The sequence below is a fragment of the Taudactylus pleione genome, unplaced genomic scaffold (assembly GCF_031769625.1).
Source record: "Taudactylus pleione unplaced genomic scaffold, aTauple2 ptg001784l, whole genome shotgun sequence".
Taxonomy (NCBI): Eukaryota; Metazoa; Chordata; class Amphibia; order Anura; family Myobatrachidae; genus Taudactylus; species Taudactylus pleione.
Genome location: NW_028286181.1, coordinates 401,845 through 426,466, shown reverse-complemented (window position 1 = coordinate 426,466; position 24,622 = coordinate 401,845). Strand labels below are relative to the sequence as shown.

Sequence of the window (24,622 nt, the reverse complement as noted above, 5' to 3'; positions counted from 1 at the left end):
AGGGGTATGCTCTCACTTTTCGGAGACATCCTCCCCAGAAGTTTTTTGCACAAATTCCTCCATCGGAGTCTATCAGGAACTTGTACCTACAGTAGGCCATTTACTCCCTGCTGCAGGCAGGGGTGATAATCCCGGTTCCTGTGGTTCAATGAAAGGATTATTATTCCAATTTATTTTTGGTTCAGAAAAAGAATGAGTCGCATCGCCCTATTCTAAATATGAAAACCCTCAACAGGGTTATCCGTGTACCCAAGTTCCATATGGAAACTCTTCGATCAATGGAATCTGCAGATTTTTTATTATTTTTTTTGGCTCCTCTGGACATTCATTGGGCGTACTTCCATTTGCCGATTAAGCCTTCTCGCCACAATTTCTACGGGTTGCTGTCCTGAAACAACTTTGCCAATTTTAGGCACTGCACTTTGGGTTCTCGACTGCCCTTTGGGTCTTTACAAAAATAATGGCAGTGATGACTGCCAATTTCAGGCTTCAGGGATTCAGAATACGGCCATACCTGGGCGGTTCTTCTGATAATGACCTACTCTCCAGCAATTCTACAACACCATCTCCAAATGACATGGCCTGCCTACAGAAGCACGGCTGGATAATCTATTTGGAAGAGATCTTCTCTGTCTACAATACAGCAGATGGTACATCTGGGGACGCTTCTGGATTCGCGGACATAAAGGGGGTTTCTGCCACCAGAGGACAAGACTGTGGCCCTGTCATTGCGAGTATGCAAACTGCTTTGCAATCAAAGGGTATTCATTCTATCAGCGATGCTGGTCTTGGGGTAGATGGTATCCATATTTGAAATGGTGGAATATGCTCAGTTCCACTCCAGGTCTTTGCAGCAATTGATTCTCTCCAGATGGAACGGACAGTATCCTCTAATACAGTACCAGAGGATCCTTCTCACTCCAGAGATTTCTCTCTTGTGTGGTGGCCACATAAGGATCATCTGGATAAAGGTCACCCATTCTGAATCCAAGATTGGGGTGCTTTTCATCACGGACAGCAGACTTCGTGGATGGGGAGAGGTGACGGGTCATCACACCTTTCAGGGAAAATGGACAAATCAGAAAAGTCATCTGCCCATAAACATTCTGGAGCTTCAAGCAGTATACAAAGCACTTGTCCTGGCACAGGTCCTGCTCCAGGGCAGGCCAGTCCAGAGCCAGTCCGACAACGTGACCACAGTAGCCTACCCCAATAGTCAGGGAGGCACGCGAAGTCATGCAGCCAGGAGGGAACATTCTGATTTGGATACAACGTCATCTTCTGGCTATCTCTGCAATATTCATCCAGGGAGTCCTCAATTGGGAAGCAGACTTCCTAAGTCATCAGGATATACACGTTGGAGAGTGGGTTCTCCTCCTGGGGGTTTTTCAACTCCTGGTGGACAAATGGGACCTACCAAACGTAGACCTCATGGAATCACGTCACAACCACAAGGTCTCCAGGTACTGGTCCAGGACCAAAGACCCCTCAGCCGCCTTCAAGGATGCACTGGCAGTAAGATGGGATTTCAAGCTGGCGTATATCATTTTTTTTTTTTTTTTTCCCTCCTCCCAAGGATTCTCAGGAAATTCAAGCAGGAAGGCGGAACAGTAATACTAGTGACTCCTGCTTGGCCTAGATGTCATTGGTTCATAGTCCGATTCCTCTTCCTCTATGGCTGGATCTGTTGGTGCAGGGTCCCTGCCTGCATCCGGACTTACCTAGTCTGTCCTTGACAGGGTGGCTCTTAAGGCTTCCATCTTAAAATACAAAAGTTTCTCCAGCTCTGTGATTTGAACGATGCTTAGGGCACGAAAAGCCTTCCTCTGCCCGCATCTGTTACAGAGTTTGACATTCTGTTGGGTGTTCCCACAATAAAGTATGACCCTAAGGTTTTAGGTTTTCCTGGGTACTTATTTTTTCTAGGCTGGGTTAGACTTTGGTCTCTGCCTAGCCACTCTGGGAGTGCAGGTTTCCGCGCTGTCAGTCTGGTTCCAGAAGAGAATTGCTGCTTTGCCGGATGTTTGAGAACCCCCTGAAAAAGAGAATTCTGAGTTCAGCCACCTTTTGTAGCACCGTGGGATTTGCCTTTTGGTTCTCAAAGGGCTAAAAGCTCCCCAATTGGAACCTCTGGACTCTGTAGATTGGAAGAGATTGACAGCGGATATATATATATATTTCTCTCTAATATATGCCATCCACTTGGAGTAACCTGCAAAAAATGGCTACCCCAACCAGGATAGAATACCAGCACTCCATTAGAAAATGCAAAATCAGGTTTTACTGTAACAGCAAGCAAACAGCCGGAAACTTGTAAAAACACAGCAATACTCATCAGTAATTCATCAATCTGCTGGTCTATTCAAGGAGCCATATAACAGACAGTCTCTTTGGCAGCACTTATTGTTGCTTCCCATTTTTTTTTTTTTTTTACCAGGTTAGAGCTGTCCTCCGTACAGGGGAGGCTTAACTTTCTAAGGTAGTGTTCAGTCTTCATGTGAATGAAGAAATTGTGGTTCCAGCTTTTTCAGTCTTCAGATCTTTTTGTAGGTTAAATCTTCCTGGATATGGTTCGTGCTCTCCGTATCTATGTGGAGTGTACAAACTCTGTTAGATAATCAGATACTCTTTTTGTGTTATATGGTTTTCACAAACAAGGTTGGCCAGCCAACAATCAAACTCTGGCTCAATGTTTACGTACGACTATCTCCCAGGTTTACACGAAGGCTGATCTCCCTGTCCCAAACAAGGCGACAGCATATTCTACTGTCTGTGGAACCATCGTGGGCGTTTCATTGTGGTGCCTATGTTGAACATTTGTACAAGGCAGCCATGTGGTGGTATGTCCACACTTTTCTTAGGTTCTACGCCTTTGATATTTTTGCCTCTCAGGATGCTTCCTTTTGGGCAATGAGTTTTCCTTTCTGCTTAGGAGCATTCCCCCACCCTTAGGGGAACTGCTTTAGGACGTCCCCAAGGTATTTCTGTGGATCACTATGGACCCTGAAGAAGAAAATAAGAGTTATGGTAGACTTACCATTGATGACTCTTTTTCTTCGAAGTCCACAGGGCACCCACCCTGACGCACCTCGCTTCATTGGATAAAACCACTTACTAAGCAGATTATTTCAATTTGTAGTCCATCATATAAAATGTCACACCTTATGGGGTGTGTCCGCTTGATGCCCCCCAGTCACGAGCAAGCCCAGGTCCCGTGGTCTGTTTCGCCACTGAGTGCTTTGTGGTTGTAGGGGCAGGTACGGCTTACTGGCTTAACAATTTCTTAATGGAATCCCGTACTGGTCTGTGCCACCATACTTTTGCTAGTGTATGTTGGCATGCTCCCTGGGTGCCAGCACTTGTGATTGCAACGCGTATGGATATTACCATTATTGTTGTTATTTTTATTTATATGGCAACACATGGGTGTTGCAGCGCCTTATAAAGTAAATAAGCCAAAACCGTGCAAACAACTCAAGGCAGAAATGCCAAAGACTTAGAGTACAAACCTTTGCAAAGCATGGGATACAAGCAATATAGACATTGTGTCATTGCAGTCACAGTACCCACAAAAGTTATGGTGCAGTTGTGGGTAGGAGATAATGGAATAAGTGGGTGGAGGGGAAAGCCTATAAGGTAAGAGCGGCCCTGCTCATGAGGGCGTACAATGGGGCAGAGAGGACAGACGAGGAGGATAGAGCAGTGGGTTAGGATGAGTACTGGATCGATTCAATAAAGAAGTGGGTTTTGAGAGCCTGTTTGACGTTTCGAAGACGGGTGGAGAGTCTGATGGGCAGTGTGTCCCGGTGGTTGGGAGCAGCCAGTGCGAGGAGGTAATCCTTCCTCCAAGGTAGATATAGATCTCTTGTACTCCTGACATCCCTTTCCAAATATCTAAATTTGGAAGGGCGCCACCCTGGCCCTTTCCCATGTTGGATAGATATTGGGTCATTTTTGGCATCCACTAAGGGAGTCTAGGAAGGTACAGAGCCAATGGCATAATGTAACTGAGTTATGGAATTGCTAGAAGAATTTGCTGTGTGTGTATGTATGCATGTATGTATATGTGTGTGTGTGTATATATGTATGTATATGTGTGTATGTATGTATAACTGGGTTACTTTAGTAAACAATACTCTGTTACACTATATATTTTTAGCGGATTAGGGGTAGTATAATCTGCAAAAGGCACCTCCTACAAAATAGTGGCAATTTAAAAAAAAAAAAAAAAAAAGGTGAATAGAGGATGTTCATTGTTTTCTGTGCTCCTGTGCATACATCCAGCTATTCCTGCTACTGCCCGGCCTCTCCACCCTCCAATTCCACAGTGATAAGAGAAAGAGAAGTTCCGCTCTCTAACTGCTTTTATTTAACCTTCCTCAGAGGACCTTACCCCCAAGAGACCATTTGGCTCATGCCCCTGAAGTGTTCCACATGTACAAGAAATACAGGTTCAGTGGGTAGAACTTGATATTGTCTTATACGTCTCTTTAATGGGGCCGGGCACATCCTTGGGCTGTGTCTAGACGGACACTTAGCACTACATGTGCTAGATGAGTATTTATTCCATCTGTGTAGAGTGTAAAGCTAAAAGTTGCATATATCTCCCAAGCTGCAATTTAACGTTATCCAGTTCTGATACAATACAACTGTCCCAATCTCTGCCTGCAAAATAACAAGTCTGTCCTGCCAAACTCCCAGCACAGTCAAGGACGTCTTGTACAGCGTTTCATTTGGCCTCATAACGGCATTTTGTCCTTGTATTCCAGTCCTCAATGCCGCCTTGTAATTGTGTTCAGGTAATAATCGCTAACATGTTCTTTCATAGATTGGATTCCACAAATGGCCCCGGTTGTACCCGTAATATTTCTATACCATTCAGTGCTTCTTTCTTCTGTAAAGGTTACTCTAATAGAAATGTTTGCTTGGTCCATCTGCCAGGTACATTAGATGGGTGATATTTAAAAATACCCTAATAATTCAGTCCTGTTTAGTGTTCTTTCACACACATGATCTGGAACTGGTTCTGCAGCTTTGGTGTTTGTTGTGGTGTTTGGCTGCTTGTTACAATGATGAGTGAACATTGATGAAATTGTTCCGCCATACGATTTATCGGTCTAGTAAGTGTGCGGTGTTTGTGTAGTTTGGCTGTGATGAGAGATCCATGTGGTCCATTACACTTGCTGGTTATGTATAGTATGATCTGAACATGCCTACACTAAAGGCGAACACCATTAATGTTGTGGAATTCCCTTTTGTATATTTAACTGTAATAGACAGTCTTAATCCTTGGTCGGTTATGTGGTTTTCTTATGGAGCAGAAACCTTACAGACTGATATGGAAGAGGGAATCCCTATATAAGATTGGTTGTCCTCTAGTATGCATGTTATTGCACCTGGTAGGAAACACCTGGGAAAGGACTACTGAATAAGAGACCACTATTGCTGCTTGGGCACCTGAGGACACACGAAATCAGATATTTCTTCTTCGGGGTCCATGGGGTCCACAGCCATTACGTTGGGGTATGAATCCCGGTCACCAAACAGTTAATGCAAATGAGTTCTCTGCTCCCAGGATGCATCGGGGTTCCTCCTCATATACCACACCCCCTGTCTCAGGTAGCCAGTTCTTCCCGTTTGGTGTGTTTCACCACATAGACGGTGGGACTGCTGGAGCAGTCCTGCAGACGAGTACAAAAAAAAGTTTACTCTATCTCAGCGGGTGGTCTGAGCTGTCCTGGAAGCAGCCTCGCGCCTGATTGGAGGCGCACCGGCCACGCGCTGCAACTACCTCCTCCAGCGCCGCACCGCTAGCCTTGGCAGGGGATTCGTCAGGGGCTCTCAGGCCCTGGACCGCAACCGGATCAAGGGGATGGCAGGTAAGCAGGTGGTTGCGGCGGCCGCTGACGCCGGGACCACGTGGCGGTCCGGCTTCCGGCGGTGAGACTGGCCGGAGGCGCGCTGCAGTTTGGAGGCATACGGCTTGTCTCCTAGCCTAGACCGGCGGGACATTATGATCCTGACCAGCCAGGGCTTGTGGCGGCGGCCAGGTCAGTTTACCGGGCAGGTCCAAGCAGCATAGGGGAGGTACGCTTCCCCGGAGGCTCCTCCCCCAATCCACACGCTAGTTCAGTCCTCTGGCACAGTGATTGTGGATTGCTCCTCTCAGCCTCCATATAGGGCAGCCAGAGTGTATGTCAGTTGCTCTCTGAACGCTGCTCCTAACAGGACGCTGGGCAGTCTCCCTGTATGCCTTGACTACTGCTGGTTTTGGTATTTTACAGGGCTCTATCCTACCTAAGCTTAGGCTGATTGTGGTAGTGAGAGCTTGCTGATATCCTGTATAGCCTGCAAGGCAGGATTGTCCCCACAGGACTGTCTACAAAATGGGCTTTGTGGGAACTGTTTCAGACAGCCTCCACACCAATTAAGTTTGCCTGTTTCAGGCCCTGAGCCCCCTTGGCCGTCCTTTTCTCAGGTTATGGCTCAGGTGGCGGAACGGCTGGCTGCCCCGGTACCACCAGTTTGGGGTTTGCCTCAGCAGATGCATCTATGCCCATGATGTGGCCGCATTGGATGGACCCTGGTGCTGGTAAGGTCATGGCATCGTCCTCGGGGGTTTTTCAGCCTCAGGCTGTCAAGCCAAAGCAGCCTAAATCTAGGCGCCATGTATCGCCTCATATGGCTGAGTACTCCAGTGCCTCCTCCGAGGAGGAACAGGCTCATTTCCCAGTAGCCGATGTCCCCTTTCTGATAAGGGCGGTAAAATCAGTGCTAAATATCGAGGAGGGGGATCTTCCGCCTAGGAAAACCCACCCTGTTTAAGCGCCAGAAAGTGGTTAAGGCAGAATTCCCAAAGTCTGAACATTTATCAGAACTTATGGAGGAAGCCTGGGTCCGTCCAGATAAGATAAGCCATTCTTCTAAAAGAATGGCGCTTCTATATCCTTTTCCAGCAGAGGACACTGCCAAGTGGGAGAATCCACCGTCAGTTGATGCGCATGTGGCACAGCTGATTAAACGTACCACTCTGCTAATCCCAGCAGTTTCGCTGAAGGAAACCACGGATAGGAGACTGGAGATTTGTCAAATCTATTTTTTCGCTGGCAGGAACGGCCACCCACCCAGCTATGGCCACCGCCTGGGTAGCAAGAGCTATTGAGGAGTGGGCCAAAACTCTAACAGAGTCTTTACCAGATGCCTCTAAGGAGCAACTGGATATGATCTCCTTTATTAGAGAAGGGGCCTCTTATTTGGGAGATGCCTCCTTGGACGCAGGGATCCTTTCCTCTAAGGTTTCAGCAGAGTCCGTGGTGGCACGTAGGATCCTCTTGTAGAAGGATTCGAACGCAAATGCAGGATCCAAAAAGGCCCTACAATTCCTTCCATTCACAGGAGGTGTTCTCTCTGGTCCAGAATTGGACAAAATTGTAGCCTCCATGGCAGCCTCAAAGACGGCAGGTTTGCCATCAGCAACCTCGTCTAAATTGAGGAGGGCGTCCTTTCGGGGGTTTCGGCCGCAGGGCAAGGCCAAAGGTCAGCCCTCAGCGATACTTCCACCAAAAAAGGCAGGACCCAGGAAGCCCTGGCAAAACAAACGTCCAGGATAAACCAGTGGCCTGATGGGACGGGCCTCCCCCTGGGGGATCCCAGGGTAGGGGGCCGACTACTTCGGTTCTCAGAGCCCTGGCACCTCAGAACTGGGTTCGAGGAGTTGTTTCCCGTGGATACGCCCTGACATTTTGGAAGACTCCTCCGCAAAGGTTCTTTTGTGTAAACCTGCAGGCGGGTTCAGAAAAAGCTTTGGCCCTTCAGAAGGCTATTCTTGCCTTGCTAGCATCAGAAGTAGTGATTCCGGTGCCAGAGAATCAGTTCCGAGAGGGGTTTTACTCCAGTCTGTTCTTTATTCAGAAACTGAAAGGGTCATACCATTCAGATACCATTCTGAATCTGAGGGAGCTCAACAAATTTGTTCGAGCTCCCAGGTTCAGGATGGAAACATTGCGATCGATTGTGTTGGCGATGGAACAGGGGGACTATATGGTATCCCTAGATATACAGGATGCCTACCTTCACATCCCAATCACACAGGCTCATCAAAAATGTCTTCGTTTTGCGGTAGGGGAGGAACACTTTTTCAGTTCCAGGCCCTGCCGTTTGGCCTGTCCACAGCCCCTCGGGTGTTCACCAAGGTGATGGCGGTGATGATGGCATGCCTCAGACGCCAAGGCGCCAGGATTTTGCCTTACTTGGACGACCTCCTATTCCTGGGGCAGTCCCCACAGCAGGTACAGGATCATTTGAGGCTGACAGTATCATGTCTGTACAGTCACGGCTGGATCATAAACTGGCAAAAGTCGTCACCCAGTCCAGTGCAACAGATGTGTCATTTGGGAGCGAGATTGGACTCCGTGGTGCAGAAAATATATCTGCCGGAGGAGAAGATCCTGGCCCTACAATCACGAATACGCAGGATGCTTCGCAACAGGCAGATATCCGTTCTAGTTGCCATGCAGGTCCTGGGGTCGATGGTGGCCACCTTCAGGATGGTGGAATACGCTCTATTCCACTCCAGACCACTGCAGCAATTAGTTCTGTCTCGCTGGAACAAGGATCATCGCACGATCAGGTCTCAGCTGCTGCGTCTCTCTCCAGAGGTACGGTTGTCCCTGACCTGGTGGTTGCAGACAAAGCATCTCAGGCAGGGTCGCCCCTTTTGGGTGCCGGATTGGACATTAGTCAAAACCGACGCCAGTCTTCAAGGTTGGGGGGCGATGACTGGGTCACACACTTTCCAGGGAAAGTGGTCAGTGGTGGAAAGCCGGCTACCGATAAACTTCCTGGAACTAAGAGCTATATTCAAAGCTTTAGTGCAGGCTCAGGAAATCCTAAAGGGCAGGTCGGTGCATATACAGTCGGACAATCGCACCGCGGTCGTCTACCTAAATCATCAAGGGGGCACAAGGAGTCTGGCTGTCTTGGCAGAGGTATCAAAGATCCTGGTATGGGCAGAGACTCATCTGCCCACGATATCTGCCGTGTTCATTCCAGGAATCCTTAATTGGGAGGCTGATTTTCTCAGTCGGCAAGAGATAAATGCAGGGGCGTGGGCCCTACATCCACAGGTTTTTCGGAACCTTGTGGACAGGTGGGGCCTACCAGAAATAGATCTGATGGCATCAAGAAGGAACAACTAGGTTCCCAGATACGGATCCTGGACAAGAGATCCGAAAGCCGAGTTTGTAGACGCACTGACAGTAAAGTGGCGTTACAAGCTGGTATATCTGTTTCCCCCGTTTGCTCTTCTGCCCAGAGTTGTCAGAAAGATCAAACAAGGGGGCAGCACCGTCATATTAATAGCTCCAGCATGGCCGAGACGGCACTGGTTCACAGATCTACAGTCTCTCTCCATAGACACCCCATGGCCTCTGCCATTGAGACCGGATCTGTTGCTACAGGGTCCCTGCTGGTACTCTGATCTTCATCGGCTATCTGTGACGGCATGGCTCTTGAGGCCTCCGTCTTGAGGAAGAAGGGGTTTTCCGAGTCTGTTATACGGACGATGTTGAAGGCACGGAAACCATCCTCAGCCCGTATATACTATAGGGTTTGGCATACTTTCTTTCAGTGGTGTGAACGAAGAGTATGATCCACAGAAGTTCCTGATATCCAGAGTGCTTGATTTTCTTCAAAGCGGTCTGGAAAAAGGGCTCCGCCTGGCCTCTTTAAAGGTACAGGTGTCGGCTCTTTCAATCTGGTTTCAACATAAAATTGCTCTGAGACCCGATATAAAGACCTTTTTTCAGGGGGTGTTGAGGATTCAGCCTCCCTTCGTTTCCCCGGTTGTTCCGTGGGACTTGACTAGTTCTGAAGGTTTTACAGGCTCCTCCGTTCGAGCCTTTGCTGTTAGCCACTTGATGTCTATTGAATTCAAAGACTGTATTCCTCCTTGCTATTGCATCTGCACGTAGAGTGTCGGATTTAACTGCGCTTTCCTTCCGGGAGCCGTTCTTGGTATTTCATCAAGATAGAGCAGTGCTACGTACTAGGGAGGGTTACCTTCCGAAAGTGGTGTCTAGATTTCATATTAATGAAGAAATAGTAGTTCCAGCATTTCAGGGCACAAGTCTCACAAGGTGAGGCTTGCCTGGATGTGGTCCGTGCGTTAAGAATTTATGTTAAACGCACGAGCAAATGGAGGAAGTCCGATTCACTTTTTGTGCTTTATGGTTGTCATAAGCACTGCTGGCCAGCCAGTAAACAGACACTGGCCAGATGGATTCGCATGGCAATTTCATTGGCTTATACACAGGCTGGTATGCGGGTGCCGGAATCAGTGACTGCACATTCTACTAGGGCGGTAGGTCCATCATGGGCTGCCCGCCGGGGTGCTTCTGCTGAGCAATTATGTAAAGCAGCCACATGGTCTTCCATCCATACCCTTGTCATATTTTATTCCTTTGACACCTTTGCCTCTCAGGATGCCTCCTTCAGGCGTAGGATTGTCCTCTGTTCCGAGAGTCAGGAGCGTCCCCGCCCGTAGGGTTAGTGCTTTGGGATATCCCCAACGTAATGTCTATGGACCCCATTGACCCCAAAGAAGAAAATAAGAGTTATGGTATAACATACCTTTTTGTTAACTTTTTTTTTTTTTTTCTTCGAGGTCCATGGGGTCCACAGGACACCCACCAAGACGCACCTATAGTTCTGGGGGAGGTTTTTCCGTAGTTCTTCTCTTGAAAGTCTGAACTTGAGTATGGGTCCTTTTTCTTTCTTACCCTTTGTTTGTCTATGCCTGCTTGAGCTTGGTAACGAACTGGCTACCTGAGGCAGAGGGTGGGGTATTTGAGGAGGAACCCCGGTGCATCCTGGGAGCAGAAAACTCGTTTGCATTAACTGTTTGGTGACCGGGATTCATACCCCAACGTAATGGCTGTGGACCCCATGGACCTCAAAGAAAGAGTTAACAAAGGTATGTTATACCATAACTCTTTATTTTTTGTCTCCTCCTGTAAACTATCCCAGTAAAATTAAGTCCAGAGTTTGGTTGCTCTGGGCTACGGACCCTTTTTTTAGCAATTTTCCTAAGCATACATCTTACAAATAATGGGATAAAGAAAACATTGATCACTTATTCTACGATGACCAGTTCCTTATACCCGGAATAACTTCTTTCACTATGTCTCTTCTCAGGGGCCGGTAATTTACGCTCAGCTGGATCACTCGGGGCAAGCTGGCAACCAGATTAACAAATCAGAAACCGTGGTCTACGCCGACATCCGGAACAACTGCTGACTTTCCTGCCTTGGTTACAAATATATATTCCATAGACTACTGATAATATGGGGCTTTATGCGGCACGAAAAAAAAAATTGTGGGACACATGCCATGTGCAGCCTTGCCACCCGGGACCAATGCATGTGACTGTATCGATGTGTATTGTATACGTGTGTGCCTCACGGAGGGGCACCATCTGAGAAGTTACACTGATGGTCTAAGGTCCATATGTCAGTTTGAGTTATTATTTTGGGCTGTTTTCCTGATTCATATACACATCTGAGACTGAAGGTGATGTTCAGGTGCTTGCTGAGACAACTTTGTCAATACATTATACAATGAATTATGATATTACAGGTTTCCACTCCTACTTTTTAAGTTATATGTATGAACTGGTCCATGTAGCGCATCTCTGGCTCTGAAATTTCCTATCTGTAAAATACATGTGTGAAATATAGCCATAACCTGCTCTACATATTGCAAGTAGACCTATATTCTGTATTGCTTATTTGTTGATTTATCAAAGTACTAAAATCATCCTTAAATAAGTGCAATTAATCTCTTGAATAATACGCTACTTATGTATCCGTTGCTGTGGCCTTTTGGTCCAGTACTTTCCATCTGGGCATATAAAGCTTTTCTGAGACTGTAGGATCAAACGACGCATTAAAAAAAAAAAAACTTTTATTAAAAGGTCTATGGGAAAAACTGTCCGTCACCCCCTTAGTCACATAGACGCAGGGGAGAGGCTGATATCAAAACCTGTAAAAGGCTTTTTGCTGCAAAAGTTGTTCTAGAACTCTGCCCTGCTCCTAGTAATCGCCTTTTGTCTATACTTGTGAACTCAACTGTTAAACTCTCTGATATAGTAGAACTTTGTACATACTCTATTTAATCTAACTCAGAGACCAGTGCTGCATGTCTGAATGTGCTTTGCCATATTTTTCTAATATATTTAAAAAAAAATAAAATAAAATGAAACAAAAATTAAAAACTGGAAAAAGGGAGAAAGTTACTTTAAAAGTTCGGTTCCAGAACTGGCCTTTGAGGTAGGAGACTGACAAATCCTATTAGAGTGTAATATAGCTGCTTTCCCTCGCTTTAAGTTTCTGAATGTTGACCATAATGTTGCCTATAGGTGCAGCATGTACCGATCGCTTACATGCAGTGGACTCTGCCATTTTTGTGGGCTGACCCAAATGATCAGGAAAGTATAGCGTTTCAATACATTAGCGACCAGAGACCACGATGAACCCCCCTGTGCTTCACATCTAACTAAATATTTGTCTAATTCGCAAAATGTCAGTCTCCACTAACCCGTGTTGGAGAACGCTAAAATTAAAATAAGCTTTCCATGTATCATGTGTTTTCAACACGCTACAGTTACAAAAAAAAAATCGACTCGCCTAGTGCTTACCACGAAGACCATTATGGCGTTTAGCGCGGTTAAACTTTCCACGTGGTTTCCCTGGTGGCTGTGACTCCTGCTCCTTGTACCCACTCCAGACTCAGTCTCCACTATGTGTAGGTACTAAGTCATTACATGATGTAGGTGCCATGAGTATGTACTTGGCTGTGTAATTATTGTAAATTGTACAAGCTGTTTTTATTGTATCTCTGATTTAGATGTTGTGTTTTGGAATATTAGCTAGTAATAGTTTGTCAGACATTTTTGTGTCTCCTTTGAGTATTGGTCAGTCCTAATCCACAAAAGCATATTTAAGGTGTAATTCGCACCATGTTCATTTTTTTTTTTTTTTTTTTTATTACACGGACTGCATTACATCTTGTCAACTAGGCAAATCCTTAATCATATTAAAGAGTAACCACTCAAATGACTCTCAGCCTCATTAAAATCATGTGTACTACAATTTACTGGAATCTTTATACTTATAGTATGACTGCTGTCTGAAATTGCCTGTTGAAACCTCATAACCCACTCACTGCAATATGACAGGTTGTAAATAGCTGACCTTTGCAACAACAGTAATCCTAGAAACGCACTACATTCCATGATTATGTCCGTGATTACCGTTGTTAGGAATGGTCAATTATTAGCATACTTAAATTGTAGCAAGAATGTGTTGTGAGATTAGAGTTTACAACAGGTGATTTCAGGCAAAAGTTCTTCACTTCACGTGACTGGATCCAGTTTATAAATTTGGCTATATATCCATGAGTTGGGTTTAAAATAGACTGAAGTCCTAACTCTGTAGAGATAAGTGGGGCAACACAGGATGTATTCGTCTTTCTCTCCCGCCAATCACTGCCTACCATAATATTTTCTTGATGAAATAATAAATGAATGGTGATCTTCAATAGGAAGTAAGATATCGGACAGCTCTGTGGAATATTTAAGTGATGGGATCAGGACAATGCTGCCACCATTGATGGAAGAAACCATCGCCCTGTTTGGAGGGCCAGCTTACAACTTTCACATATTTTATGTTTGTTTTATAAAAATTGAATCCTCCAGTATTTGCGGTTGTCTAATGCTTTTCTCTCCTGTGTAAAATCTGTTACTGCTTTGAGTCCTGATTCGCATCTGTAAACTGGAATTTATTTTGTATTCATTTCTGGGATTGCATTCACATGTGATCTGCTGTAAGGTGATGTGGGTCACCGGCTATGGTCTGCAAACTCAGTTCCTCTGCAGAAGACCCACCAGGCACCCTCACCGTATGTGGGGAGGGACGCTCCGGCAGTTGAAGTAGATCTCACATAAATGCAATTGTAAAAGGATATTTTCTGTATTTTCACAGTTATTATACTGGAATAAAGTTATTTTACACTTCAGCGTACAGTGTGTGGGTTACATTTGTTCAGTAAGTCAGTTATGCATTTCCGCATCTTTTTGTTTTTCTTTAAATGACCGGGAAGGAGCGCCCAGTATGTAGGAGGCAAATGAACCATTGATGCCATCACTTGTCTACTGTTTCCACCCCACATTGCATGAGGGGAGAGAGGAGAGAGAAACCTGCTGTATCTCCTGCTATCCAGATATCACAAGTAAACATGACCAGTGACAAGACTCCCCAACAGTTCAGGTTTTAGAGAGGACCATGGATGATCACAGGTAACTTAGTACATCAGTCAATTTGATTTAACCACCTGTGCTCATCCATGGATATCTCTAAAACCTAAACTGTTGGTGAGCCTTGAGGGCCGCGTTTGAGAACCTCTGGCTTAAGGGCTTGGTCTGGTGATCGTGGAGTCAAAATTTTGTTGTTGCTCTAAATTATCCCACAGGCATCAGAAATTAACAAATTGTTTTTTCTTCGAAACTGTTCCAGAACCACTTTAAGACCTTTTTGTACACAGACACCAGCTGGAAGAGAAGTGACTGTCACCTGCAGCATTGATAGTGTAATGGTTGCCAATATTGAAGAAAAATAAATATTTTCAAAATTGTACTGATGTGCCTCTATAACTAGGAGATAAATCATATGTAAAAGTACTTATCTTATGAAAGGATTTTTTCCTCTTTGCGATTAAAGTTTTCATCACTGGTGTTTATATTAGTACCGAAGACTCACAACATAGAAAAAAAAAATTACTGCAGATGGTACTTTAGAAGAACATTCGTATATGCACCTCCAATAGTAATTACATTTCTAAAGTAATAGCCCACTCCACTTAGGAGGTTCAAGATAATTCCTTACACTTTTTTTAAAAACCCTTTCAGCTTATATAGAATATATACGGTATGTCCACACAGGATCAATATGCAAAAAAAAGTAATGGTGCATACACACGGTCAGATGAGGGCAGCACAGACTGTGTAATGGTTAGCATTACTGCCTCACAGCACTGAGGTCGTGGGTTCAATTCCCACCATGGCCCTAACTGTGTGGAGTTTGTATATTCTCCCTGTGCTTGCATGGGTTTCCTCCGGGTACTCCGGTTTCCTCCCACACTCCAAAAATATACTGCTAGGTTAATTGACTCCCACCAAAAATTAACCCTAGTGTGTATGTGTGTGTGCATGTGATAGGGAACATAGACTGTAAGCTCCACTGGGGCAGGGACTGATGTGAATGGACAAATATTCTCTGTAAAGCACTGCGGAATATGTGTGCGCTATATAACTGGTAAATAAATAAATGAACGATTTACCAACGATTTGAAAATTTTTTGCCTGTATTAAAATGAATGGAATCGTCCAAATCTGACTGCAAACACATCAGATAGCGTTATCTGACATCTGATGTGTTTGCAGTCAGATATGGTCGATTTCATTCATTTTAATACTGCCTGAAATCATAATGCACCATAAAGCATACACGACCTACGATGTTTATCAGCAGACTTCTTGGAATGGAGAGAACACTTCGGAAGGCTTTGATGGACCTTGTTCCAAATGCGACGGAGCCGAGAGACAGAACGGAAAACTGGTAAACTGAGTTCAAAAGAATTTGCTCTGGGATGTTGACCCGTGACCCAGAAGAAGCTGAATGACAAGAGTTATTAAAACTAGCCAGCGGCAGATGGGAAACCTAGTCGTTATGACATTTGGAGACATAACAGCGTAAATACTGCTCCAGGGACTGGTTAACATGCTCAGTTTGCCCAATGGATTGTGGATGATAACCTGAAGAAAAGCTGAGCCAGATACCCAAGGAAGAACAGAAGGCTCTCCAAAATTGTGTTCCTCGGTCTGACACTATATCCTCTGGAAGACCATGCAGGCGAAAGATGTGCTGAAGTAATCTATCTGAAAGCTCATTAGCAGAGAGTAACTTAGTCAACGGGATGAAATGGGCCATCTTGCTAAAGCGGTCCACCACAGTCCAGATGACAAACATTGGGCAGAAACAGGAAGATCAACGACAAAGTCCATGGCTGTGTGTCAAAGGTCTTTTTTTAGGTATGGAGAGAGGCAGCAACAGACCAGAAGGGGCTGTCTGAGGTGTTTTGTTTCTAGCACAGATCTCACACGCCAGGAAAAATTCATGAACATCTTGAACAAAGAAGGCCACCAGACTGCACAAGAGAGTAACTCAACTGTCTTACTAATACCAGGATGACCGAAAGCCCGTTGAGAGTGGAAGTCCAGTAAGACCGACTTCCTGAATCTTTCCGGAACAAACAAAAGACCAGGAGATTTTTCTGGAGGAGATTCCAACTGACAGGCCTAAACAAGCTTAGCTTAATTCCAGGTGATGGCACAGTGAATGTGAGGCTCCGGGATAATTGGTTCATCAGAGCAAGTGGTCTGCTGCACTGGGACAAAGCTCCTCGAGCGAGCGTCAGCCTTGATGTTTTTAGAAGCGGGACGGAAGGAGATAAGAAAATTGAAGAGGGAGAATAATAGTGCCCAGCGTGCTTGTCGAGAGTTGTCTCTTGGCCGATTTGGATATGACGGGTTCTTATGGTAGGTAAGAACCGTGACTTAATGATCGGCCCCCTCAAGCCAGTGTCTCCAGTCCTCCAAAGCCCATTTAATGTCTAGCAACTCCCGATTCCCCACATCATAATTACGTTCTGCTGAAGTAAATTTGCGGGACAACTAAGCAGAAGGATGTAATTTGTCGACTGAATCTTTCTGGGACAGGATGGCTCCAGCTCCAATCTGAGGCATTCACTTCAAGAATGAACGGAAAGTCCGGGTTAGGATGACTGAGGACTGGAGTCTGTGTGAAGGCGGACTTAAGAGCCTCAAAAGCCTGAATGGCTTTAGACGTCCAGTTGAAGGCGCATGCTCCTTTCTTAGTCTATTCTACTATGGGTGCCACTATAGTAGAAAAAGACTTGATGAATCTTCTATAATAGTTGACAAAGCCGAGGAAGTGCTGAAGAGCTTTAAGGGTGGTTGGTTGGACCCACTCCAGTACGGCTTTGACTTTACCCGGATCCATGGAAAAGCCCTGGGACAACATAATGTAACCTAGGAACGAGACTTTGGCTACATCAAAATCACATTTCTCCAGTTTAGCGTAGAGGTGATTTTCTCGCAACTTTTGCAAGACTTGACGGACATGCTGGTGATGTTGGTCTACAGACTGAGAGAAGATAAGGATGTAATTGAGGTAAACGACCACAAAACTTCCCAGGAACTCTTGGAGGGCGTCGATGATATCTTGGAAGACCGCTGGAGCATTAGCTAGGCCAAAGGGCATAACTAGGTACTCATAATACCTCGAGTGTGTACTAAAGGCCATCTTCCACTCGTCCCCACTCCTTATTCAGATCAGATTATATGAACCTCTGAGGTCGATTTAAGAGATGTTGTTGGTTTGGTGCAGCTGATCGAATAGTACAGAGATGAGAGGTAGCGGGTAGGAGTTTTTGACAGTGGTGATGTTTAGACCCCTATAGTCAATGCAAGGATGGAAAGAGCCGTCCTTCTCAACTAAGAAAAATCCAGCCCCAACCAGAGACTTTTATAGGGGTGGCTAAGGAAGGATGTAAGCTTTCATCGCCCTGTCCTCTGGAATGGATAGCGAATACAACCGGTCTTTAGGTAGTTTGGCTCCTTGAACTAAATTAATGGCACAGTCGTATGGCCGATGTGGGGGAAGGACATCCGCTAGCTGTTTGGAGAAAACATTGGCATAATCGTGGTACTGACCTGGGATGGCTGGACGAACTACGGCAACCACAGGTTGAACTAACCGAATAGGAATTGCAAGACAGTGAGTGTGACGGGCATGGCTCCATCTGATTATTTCCTCAGAGGACCAATCAATAATGGGGTTATGATCCCTGAGCCATGGAAGACCAAGAACAATTGGAGCTAATGGACACCGGAGAAGAGAAAAAAAAAAAAATTGTTTCCGAATGAAGAACTCTGACGCACGAAAAGGAGGTATTTTTAAATCCAATGTGACCACTGGAAACCAATCCTCCATCCAGTCCACAGATAGGGATTTCCTGATCCAATGGAATGGCGGGTACCCCCAGCGACTGAAAAAAGAGAAAATCCATAAAATTGCCAGCCACCCCGCTATACAGGAAAGCCGAAGCAGTCAGAGTAGAGTTACGGAGTTGGACGGCTACAGGGACCAATACTGAATTCTTGGAGGAAATTGGAGCCAGGCCTAAATACAATTCCTCCTGAACATTTAGGCATTGCCTTATACTGGCCTGAGAAGACAACTACTCGCTGCATGCCCCTTGTCACCGCACTACATACAAAGGCCTTGAGAATGTCTCCTGCGTGTCTCTTCAGGCGATAACCAAGAAGTACCGATTTGCATTGGCTTCTCCGGATCAGAAGTTGGACCCCACGCGAGAGAGCGAGGCGGTCTTGTGGGAAGATTTTTGTTCCCGTCTTTGCTCCCGGAGATGTTGGTCAATCCTGATGGCCTTGTGCATGTGGTAATCCAGGGACGCAGAAGGAGGATACTGGATGAGGATATCCTTGGTGGCCTTGGAAAGCCCAAGACGGAACTGGCTGTGTAGTGCCGGGTCATTCCAACCAGAATCCGTTGCCTATCTGTGGAATTCTATAGAGTAATCTTCCGCCGCCTTCTGACCCTGCCTGAGGGAGCACAACTTGGATTCGGTCAGGGTGGTTCTGTCCGGGTTGTCGTACAATAAGCCCATGGCAGTAAAGAAGGCATTGGTTGAGGGCAATCCAAAGGCCCAAGTCTGACGATCCACCTGGAGAAGGGAAATGACCAGACCCACTCGTTGCAGTTCTGTCCCTGAGGAGAAGGGACGTAGCCTGAAGTACAGCTTACAACATTCCCGGAAGTTAGTGAACTGTCTGCGATCCCCAGAAAATCGATCAGGCAGGTTCATTTTAGGCTCTTTGAGAGGAACTAGAGCAACAGAAGACCAGACCTCCTCGACGTGCAAGGAGAGCTCTTGGACTTTCTGAGTGAGCACTTGGATTTGTGCAGCAAGCACCTGGGCAGGATTCTGCGACTGTTCTATGTTATCGCTACTAATATGTTGGCTGACTATAATGTTACAAGTCCCAAGGACTGCTCCGTGCAAACCCCCTAGAACCCAGGTTAGCAAGGTGTTCCACCACTAACAGCCATAGAACTAGACACGTTCACTAGTACTTAGATGGCCGCCTGGTCTTAATACGCAGTAGCGGTTTGCACAAATAATCAATGGGATCTAATGGTGATGTGAGCGACAAGAAGTGAAAAGTCAATTGCACGGCAAAGGAGCCGATGGCGTGGCTTAGTGCCGGTAGCAGAACTTGATGATGGATCTGTTGTAGTGGTTTTGAGAGATGAAGGTGCGGTTTCGGAGCTGATGATGTGGCCTTGAGAGCCAGTACACAAGTTGGTGTACTGAAGATGTGGCTTAGAGCCGGTAGCAGAAGATTAAATTGTTGTTGTGGCTTGGAGCTGGTGGCAGCACTGAAGCTGCTGGGAAGCCAATGGAGTGGCTTGAGAGCCGGTGCCAGCATGGAAGCTGCTGGTGCGGCTAGGAAGCCAATTGCAGCATGGAAGCTGCTGGTGCGGCTGGAAAGCTGATAACCGGTGGCTAGGCAATACAGCTGGGGAGAGCCAGGGCACTATATAGCGAGAATGCACAGAATGCTGACCATGCAGCAGAGCTGAGAGAACCAAAAGGAATGCTATAGTTGGTGAGGCAGCAAAAGGCCAGCGTGCACAAATAGAAGGAACTAATCACGCCGTGTTGTGGATAACATGTGACCACCTGTGGCATGCGGATCGCCTAGCAACTGAGGGAACCGGAACAAAAGCATCAGGAGAAGGGAAACTTCTATACCGCGTGAACGCGACTTGTAACAATAACAATGGTAGAACTTCACGACCACTAAAAACAAGATTACCAGAGCATTTGCGCAACATAAAAAAAGGGCGCTTGAAATGCATGCGCCATCAGCTCCCTTCAAGGAATACCATAAGAAAGATATTAAAGAAATTAGGGAGTTTGTGATTTTAAAATAAATAAGTGGATATATTGTTTTCTCAACAACTTCCTAAGAATTAGAAAAATCTAAAATGTATTTTATTTACTCTCTAAAAACGTTGTACCCTAGGGGGTTAATTAAAGATTTTGAAGTAAAATGTTTTTTTTAGAATAAAAAGTTGTATATGCCATTATGTTTAATCCTACCTCTTTATTGCTATATTTCTTTTAAGCCTTTTTAGATTTGCCCCCCTCTTAATTGTTTCATGTTTTTTAATTCTTTTCATTCATGTTTGCCAAAAGTTAAAATGGAGGTTATGTAAGGGAATTATCGTATTGGAATTTAAGATCTTCCCAGGTATCGTAAAGAATTGATGTGGTCATCCCTGATCTGCTTATCATGATACGTCATGTCCGGTAACGTTTCGTAAAACAAGTGGAAGGAGATGGGACATAACGTTCAAGGACCAGACATCCCGATAGGTCATTTTCGGCAAGGACATATGCTTTGGACCAATCAAAGGAGCGAACACAGGTGTGATAGCTCCGATAACGGGGGAACGAAGGGCGAGTTGCCCTTTAACTATATGGACAATCAAATTAGGGGACGCATATATCACCCAAACCGGATATAGAATCGGCGTCCAGTTCCGGTCCACATGGGGTATTTTGTGGATTACTATGAATTTAGGAATGGAATGTATAGTAGTAATGTAGGTCACCAAGATAATGTGTAAATGAAGTTGGCGCCTCCTAACAATCAGGTTCTGATTGATAGTGGTATATAGGGGGGGGGGGGGGGAGGGTACAAGGTAGGTTCCCATATAGCCTTGAGAAAGATCTCAATAGGTTGAAATGCGTTGGATGAGGAGGCAACAGGAGGACCTTACCTGGAATTGGCTTAGAGGATATCCTGTTACTCGGCTGGAACTTTTCTCCAGGGACATAACAACATTGATCTTCAGTTTACTACATTCTATTTTCTTACCTGGTTCTGGTAGGAGTCCATCTTCACCTAAATTGGTGTACTGTATTAAGTGTATTTTATGCCCACTGTTTCATCAATATGGGCTTCATCTTTTTAATATTGTTCTAATTAAACTTGCTCTTTTTTTTTTTGCATATTGATCCTCTGTGGACATATATATTCTATACAAGCTGAAAGGGTTTTTAAAAAAGTGTAATGAATTATCTTGAACCTCCTAAGTGGAGTGTGTTATTACTTTAGAAATGTAAATACTATTGAGGTGCATATACGAATGTTCTTCTAAAGTACCATCTGCACTAGATTGTTCGTTTTGTTTTGTTTTTTCTTTCTACGTTGTGAGTCTTCGGTACTAATATAGACACCAGTGACGAAAACTTTAATCGCTTTTAAGGGCTGTAAAGCTTAATAAATAAGGCTCCACAGAGCGTTGTGACACAGAAAAGTCATATAAAGTATAGCGACAAGCACAGTAGTGGCCACATAGGAGCATACTACACGCCTCCCCTCTGTAACATGTTGTCTAGCCCCTCATAGACGCATACTACACACCTCCCCTTTGTAACACGTCTGTCTAGCCCCTCATAGGTGTATACTACACTCCTCCCCTCTGTAACACATCTGTCTGGCCCTATTAATCTATATATCTCATAATATTTATCACTTATCCCTGTGTATCAATGCTTATTTCGCTATAGAGCAGAGGTTCCCAAACTGCTATTACAGTCCAGGTTTTGAGGATATCCATGATTGATTGTTAAATCAATTGACTCAGGTGCTAATTAAATCTGTACTGTAAAGGCAGAATTTGGAAAACTGAACTAGAAGAATCCCTAACAGTGCGCTACTTGCCATTGTATGAGCGTTTATACATTCACTGGCGTGGTTTAAAGAGCAAGGACAGGTCTCATCCTTATACCACTTTTTTCCTGTTATGGAGGAAATAGGGATTTCCAAGGTTCATGCTAAAACCTAATAAAATATGGTAGGAATGTTATATTACCTATGGGTGCAGGGTGTGCGGTGTGGGGTGTGGGCCCCGCCCACCCTACACCCATTATAGATACGCCCCTGCATTACACTCTGCTAAAATGCTGTGCTTGGGAGGCAATATACCAGTACCTCTGCACACTAATCTCTGGCATTACACTCTTACAAAATTTATACTCAGTAATTATCACTACTGCTCCCATCAGATGCTGTTTTATTGATTGCCACAGCACAGTTTTGAAAAATGTATACGGTAATTATCAGTACTGCTATACTAAGAGCAATTTCTATAAAGGAAGTTAGGAATGTATTGTAAATCTGTGATGGTCCACTCCCCTCTCACAAATTGGTTATCTTAGACTTTATTGCATCCCAATTTAGTGTGTGTGGAGCTCTGGGGTTGGGGTCCCAATCAGTGAGCACAGAGACATGTTTGTAACTTTAGTTATTAGTGCTCACTAAGGCTGCATAGACGTAGGCTGTGTTAGATGAAAAGTGTGAGATTATAAGTGTAATTACAATTTGATAACTAAGTCGGAGGTACGCTGGAGGAAAACTGAGGGAAAACAAACTCAAAACCAGAACACTTACTGAATGACAACAAGCAACTTATTTTTATGTGAATTACCAAAATCACCATCTTCTGCTTCATGAATATCCAGGAAACTCCTTACTGCACTCACTGCTTGGACATCGCAAATACTCCCCTATCTGTGAGCTGCTCTTGTTGATTGATCTTTGTTGGTCATAACACTTCGGCCTGGATCGGCTCGGTACATTGTAATTTTGCCCTCATACTACATAAATTCTTGTTTGTATTGCCTTTTCCCATTGCGTCACATCAATCCACTTTAATCATTTGTTTAATAACTAATTCCTGCACCCACTACTCACACACCTCTCTTTATATATCACTTTCGGAGCTGCGCTCATACATTAGCAGCACTTTTCTTTTATCTCTATTTTTGAACATTTATCAACTTTAATCCACACTATCTCTACATCACACAGCCCCTACATCACAGCTTCCACATCACACTGTCCCTACATCACACTGTCCCTACATCACACTATCTCTACATCACACTATCTCTACATCACACAGCCTCCACATCACACTGTCCCTACATCACACTGTCTCTACATCACACAGCCTCCACATCACACTGTCCCTACATCACACAGCCCCTACATCACAGCTTCCACATCACACTGTCCCTACATCACACAGCCTCTACATCACACTGTCCCTACATCACACTGTCCCTACATCACACTATCTCTACATCACACAGCCTCCACATCACACTGTCCCTACATCACACAGCCTCCACATCACACTGTCTCTACATCACACTGTCTCTACATCACACTGTCTCTACATCACACTGTCCCTACATCACACTGTCCCTACATCACACTATCTCTACATCACACAGCCTCCACATCACACTGTCTCTACATCACACTGTCCCTACATCACACTGTCTCTACATCACACTGTCTCTACATCACACTGTCTCTACATCACACTGTCCCTACATCACACTGTCCCTACATCACACTGTCTCTACATCACACTGTCTCTACATCACACTGTCCCTACATCACACTGTCTCTACATCACACAGCCTCCACATCACACTGTCCCTACATCACACTGTCCCTACATCACACTGTCCCTACATCACACTGTCCCTACATCACACTATCTCTACATCACACTGTCCCTACATCACACTGTCCCTACATCACACTGTCCCTACATCACACTGTCTCTACATCACACTGTCTCTACATCACACTGTCCCTACATCACACTATCTCCACATCACACAGCCTCCACATCACACTGTCTCTACATCACACAGCCTCCACATCACACAGCCTCCACATCACACTGTCTCTACATCACACAGCCTCCACATCACACTATCTCTACATCACACTGTCTCTACATCACACTGTCTACATCACACTGTCCCTACATCACACTGTCTCTACATCACACAGCCTCCACATCACACTGTCTCCACATCACACTGTCCCTACATCACACTGTCCCTACATCACACTGTCCCTACATCACACTATCCCTACATCACACTGTCCCTACATCACACTGTCTCTACATCACACTGTCTCTACATCACACTGTCTCTACATCACACTATCTCCACATCACACAGCCTCCACATCACACTGTCTCCACATCACACTGTCCCTACATCACACAGCCTCCACATCACACTGTCCCTACATCACACAGCCTCCACATCACACTGTCCCTACATCACACTGTCTCCACATCACACTGTCTCTACATCACACTGTCTCTACATCACACAGCCTCCACATCACACTGTCTCTACATCACACTGTCCCTACATCACACTGTCTCTACATCACACTATCTCTACATCACACTATCTCTACATCACACAGCCTCCACATCACACTGTCTCTACATCACACTGTCTCTACATCACACTGTCTCTACATCACACAGCCTCCACATCACACTGTCCC

At 45.2% G+C, this 24,622-nt stretch overlaps 1 protein-coding gene across 1 annotated transcript in view; it reads left to right on the top strand.

Moving 5' to 3' along the window:
* The window catches only part of MPZL1 (myelin protein zero like 1), a 50,565-nt gene extending 36,492 nt beyond the window's left edge, over positions 1–14,073 (top strand). The window contains exon 6 of the mRNA XM_088464992.1: positions 11,194–14,073. Within this exon, the coding sequence (XP_088321118.1) occupies positions 11,194–11,295 (102 nt within the window). The 3' untranslated portion in view covers positions 11,296–14,073. The remainder of the gene's footprint in view (positions 1–11,193) is intronic.
* Positions 14,074–24,622: the final 10,549 nt, after the last annotated feature.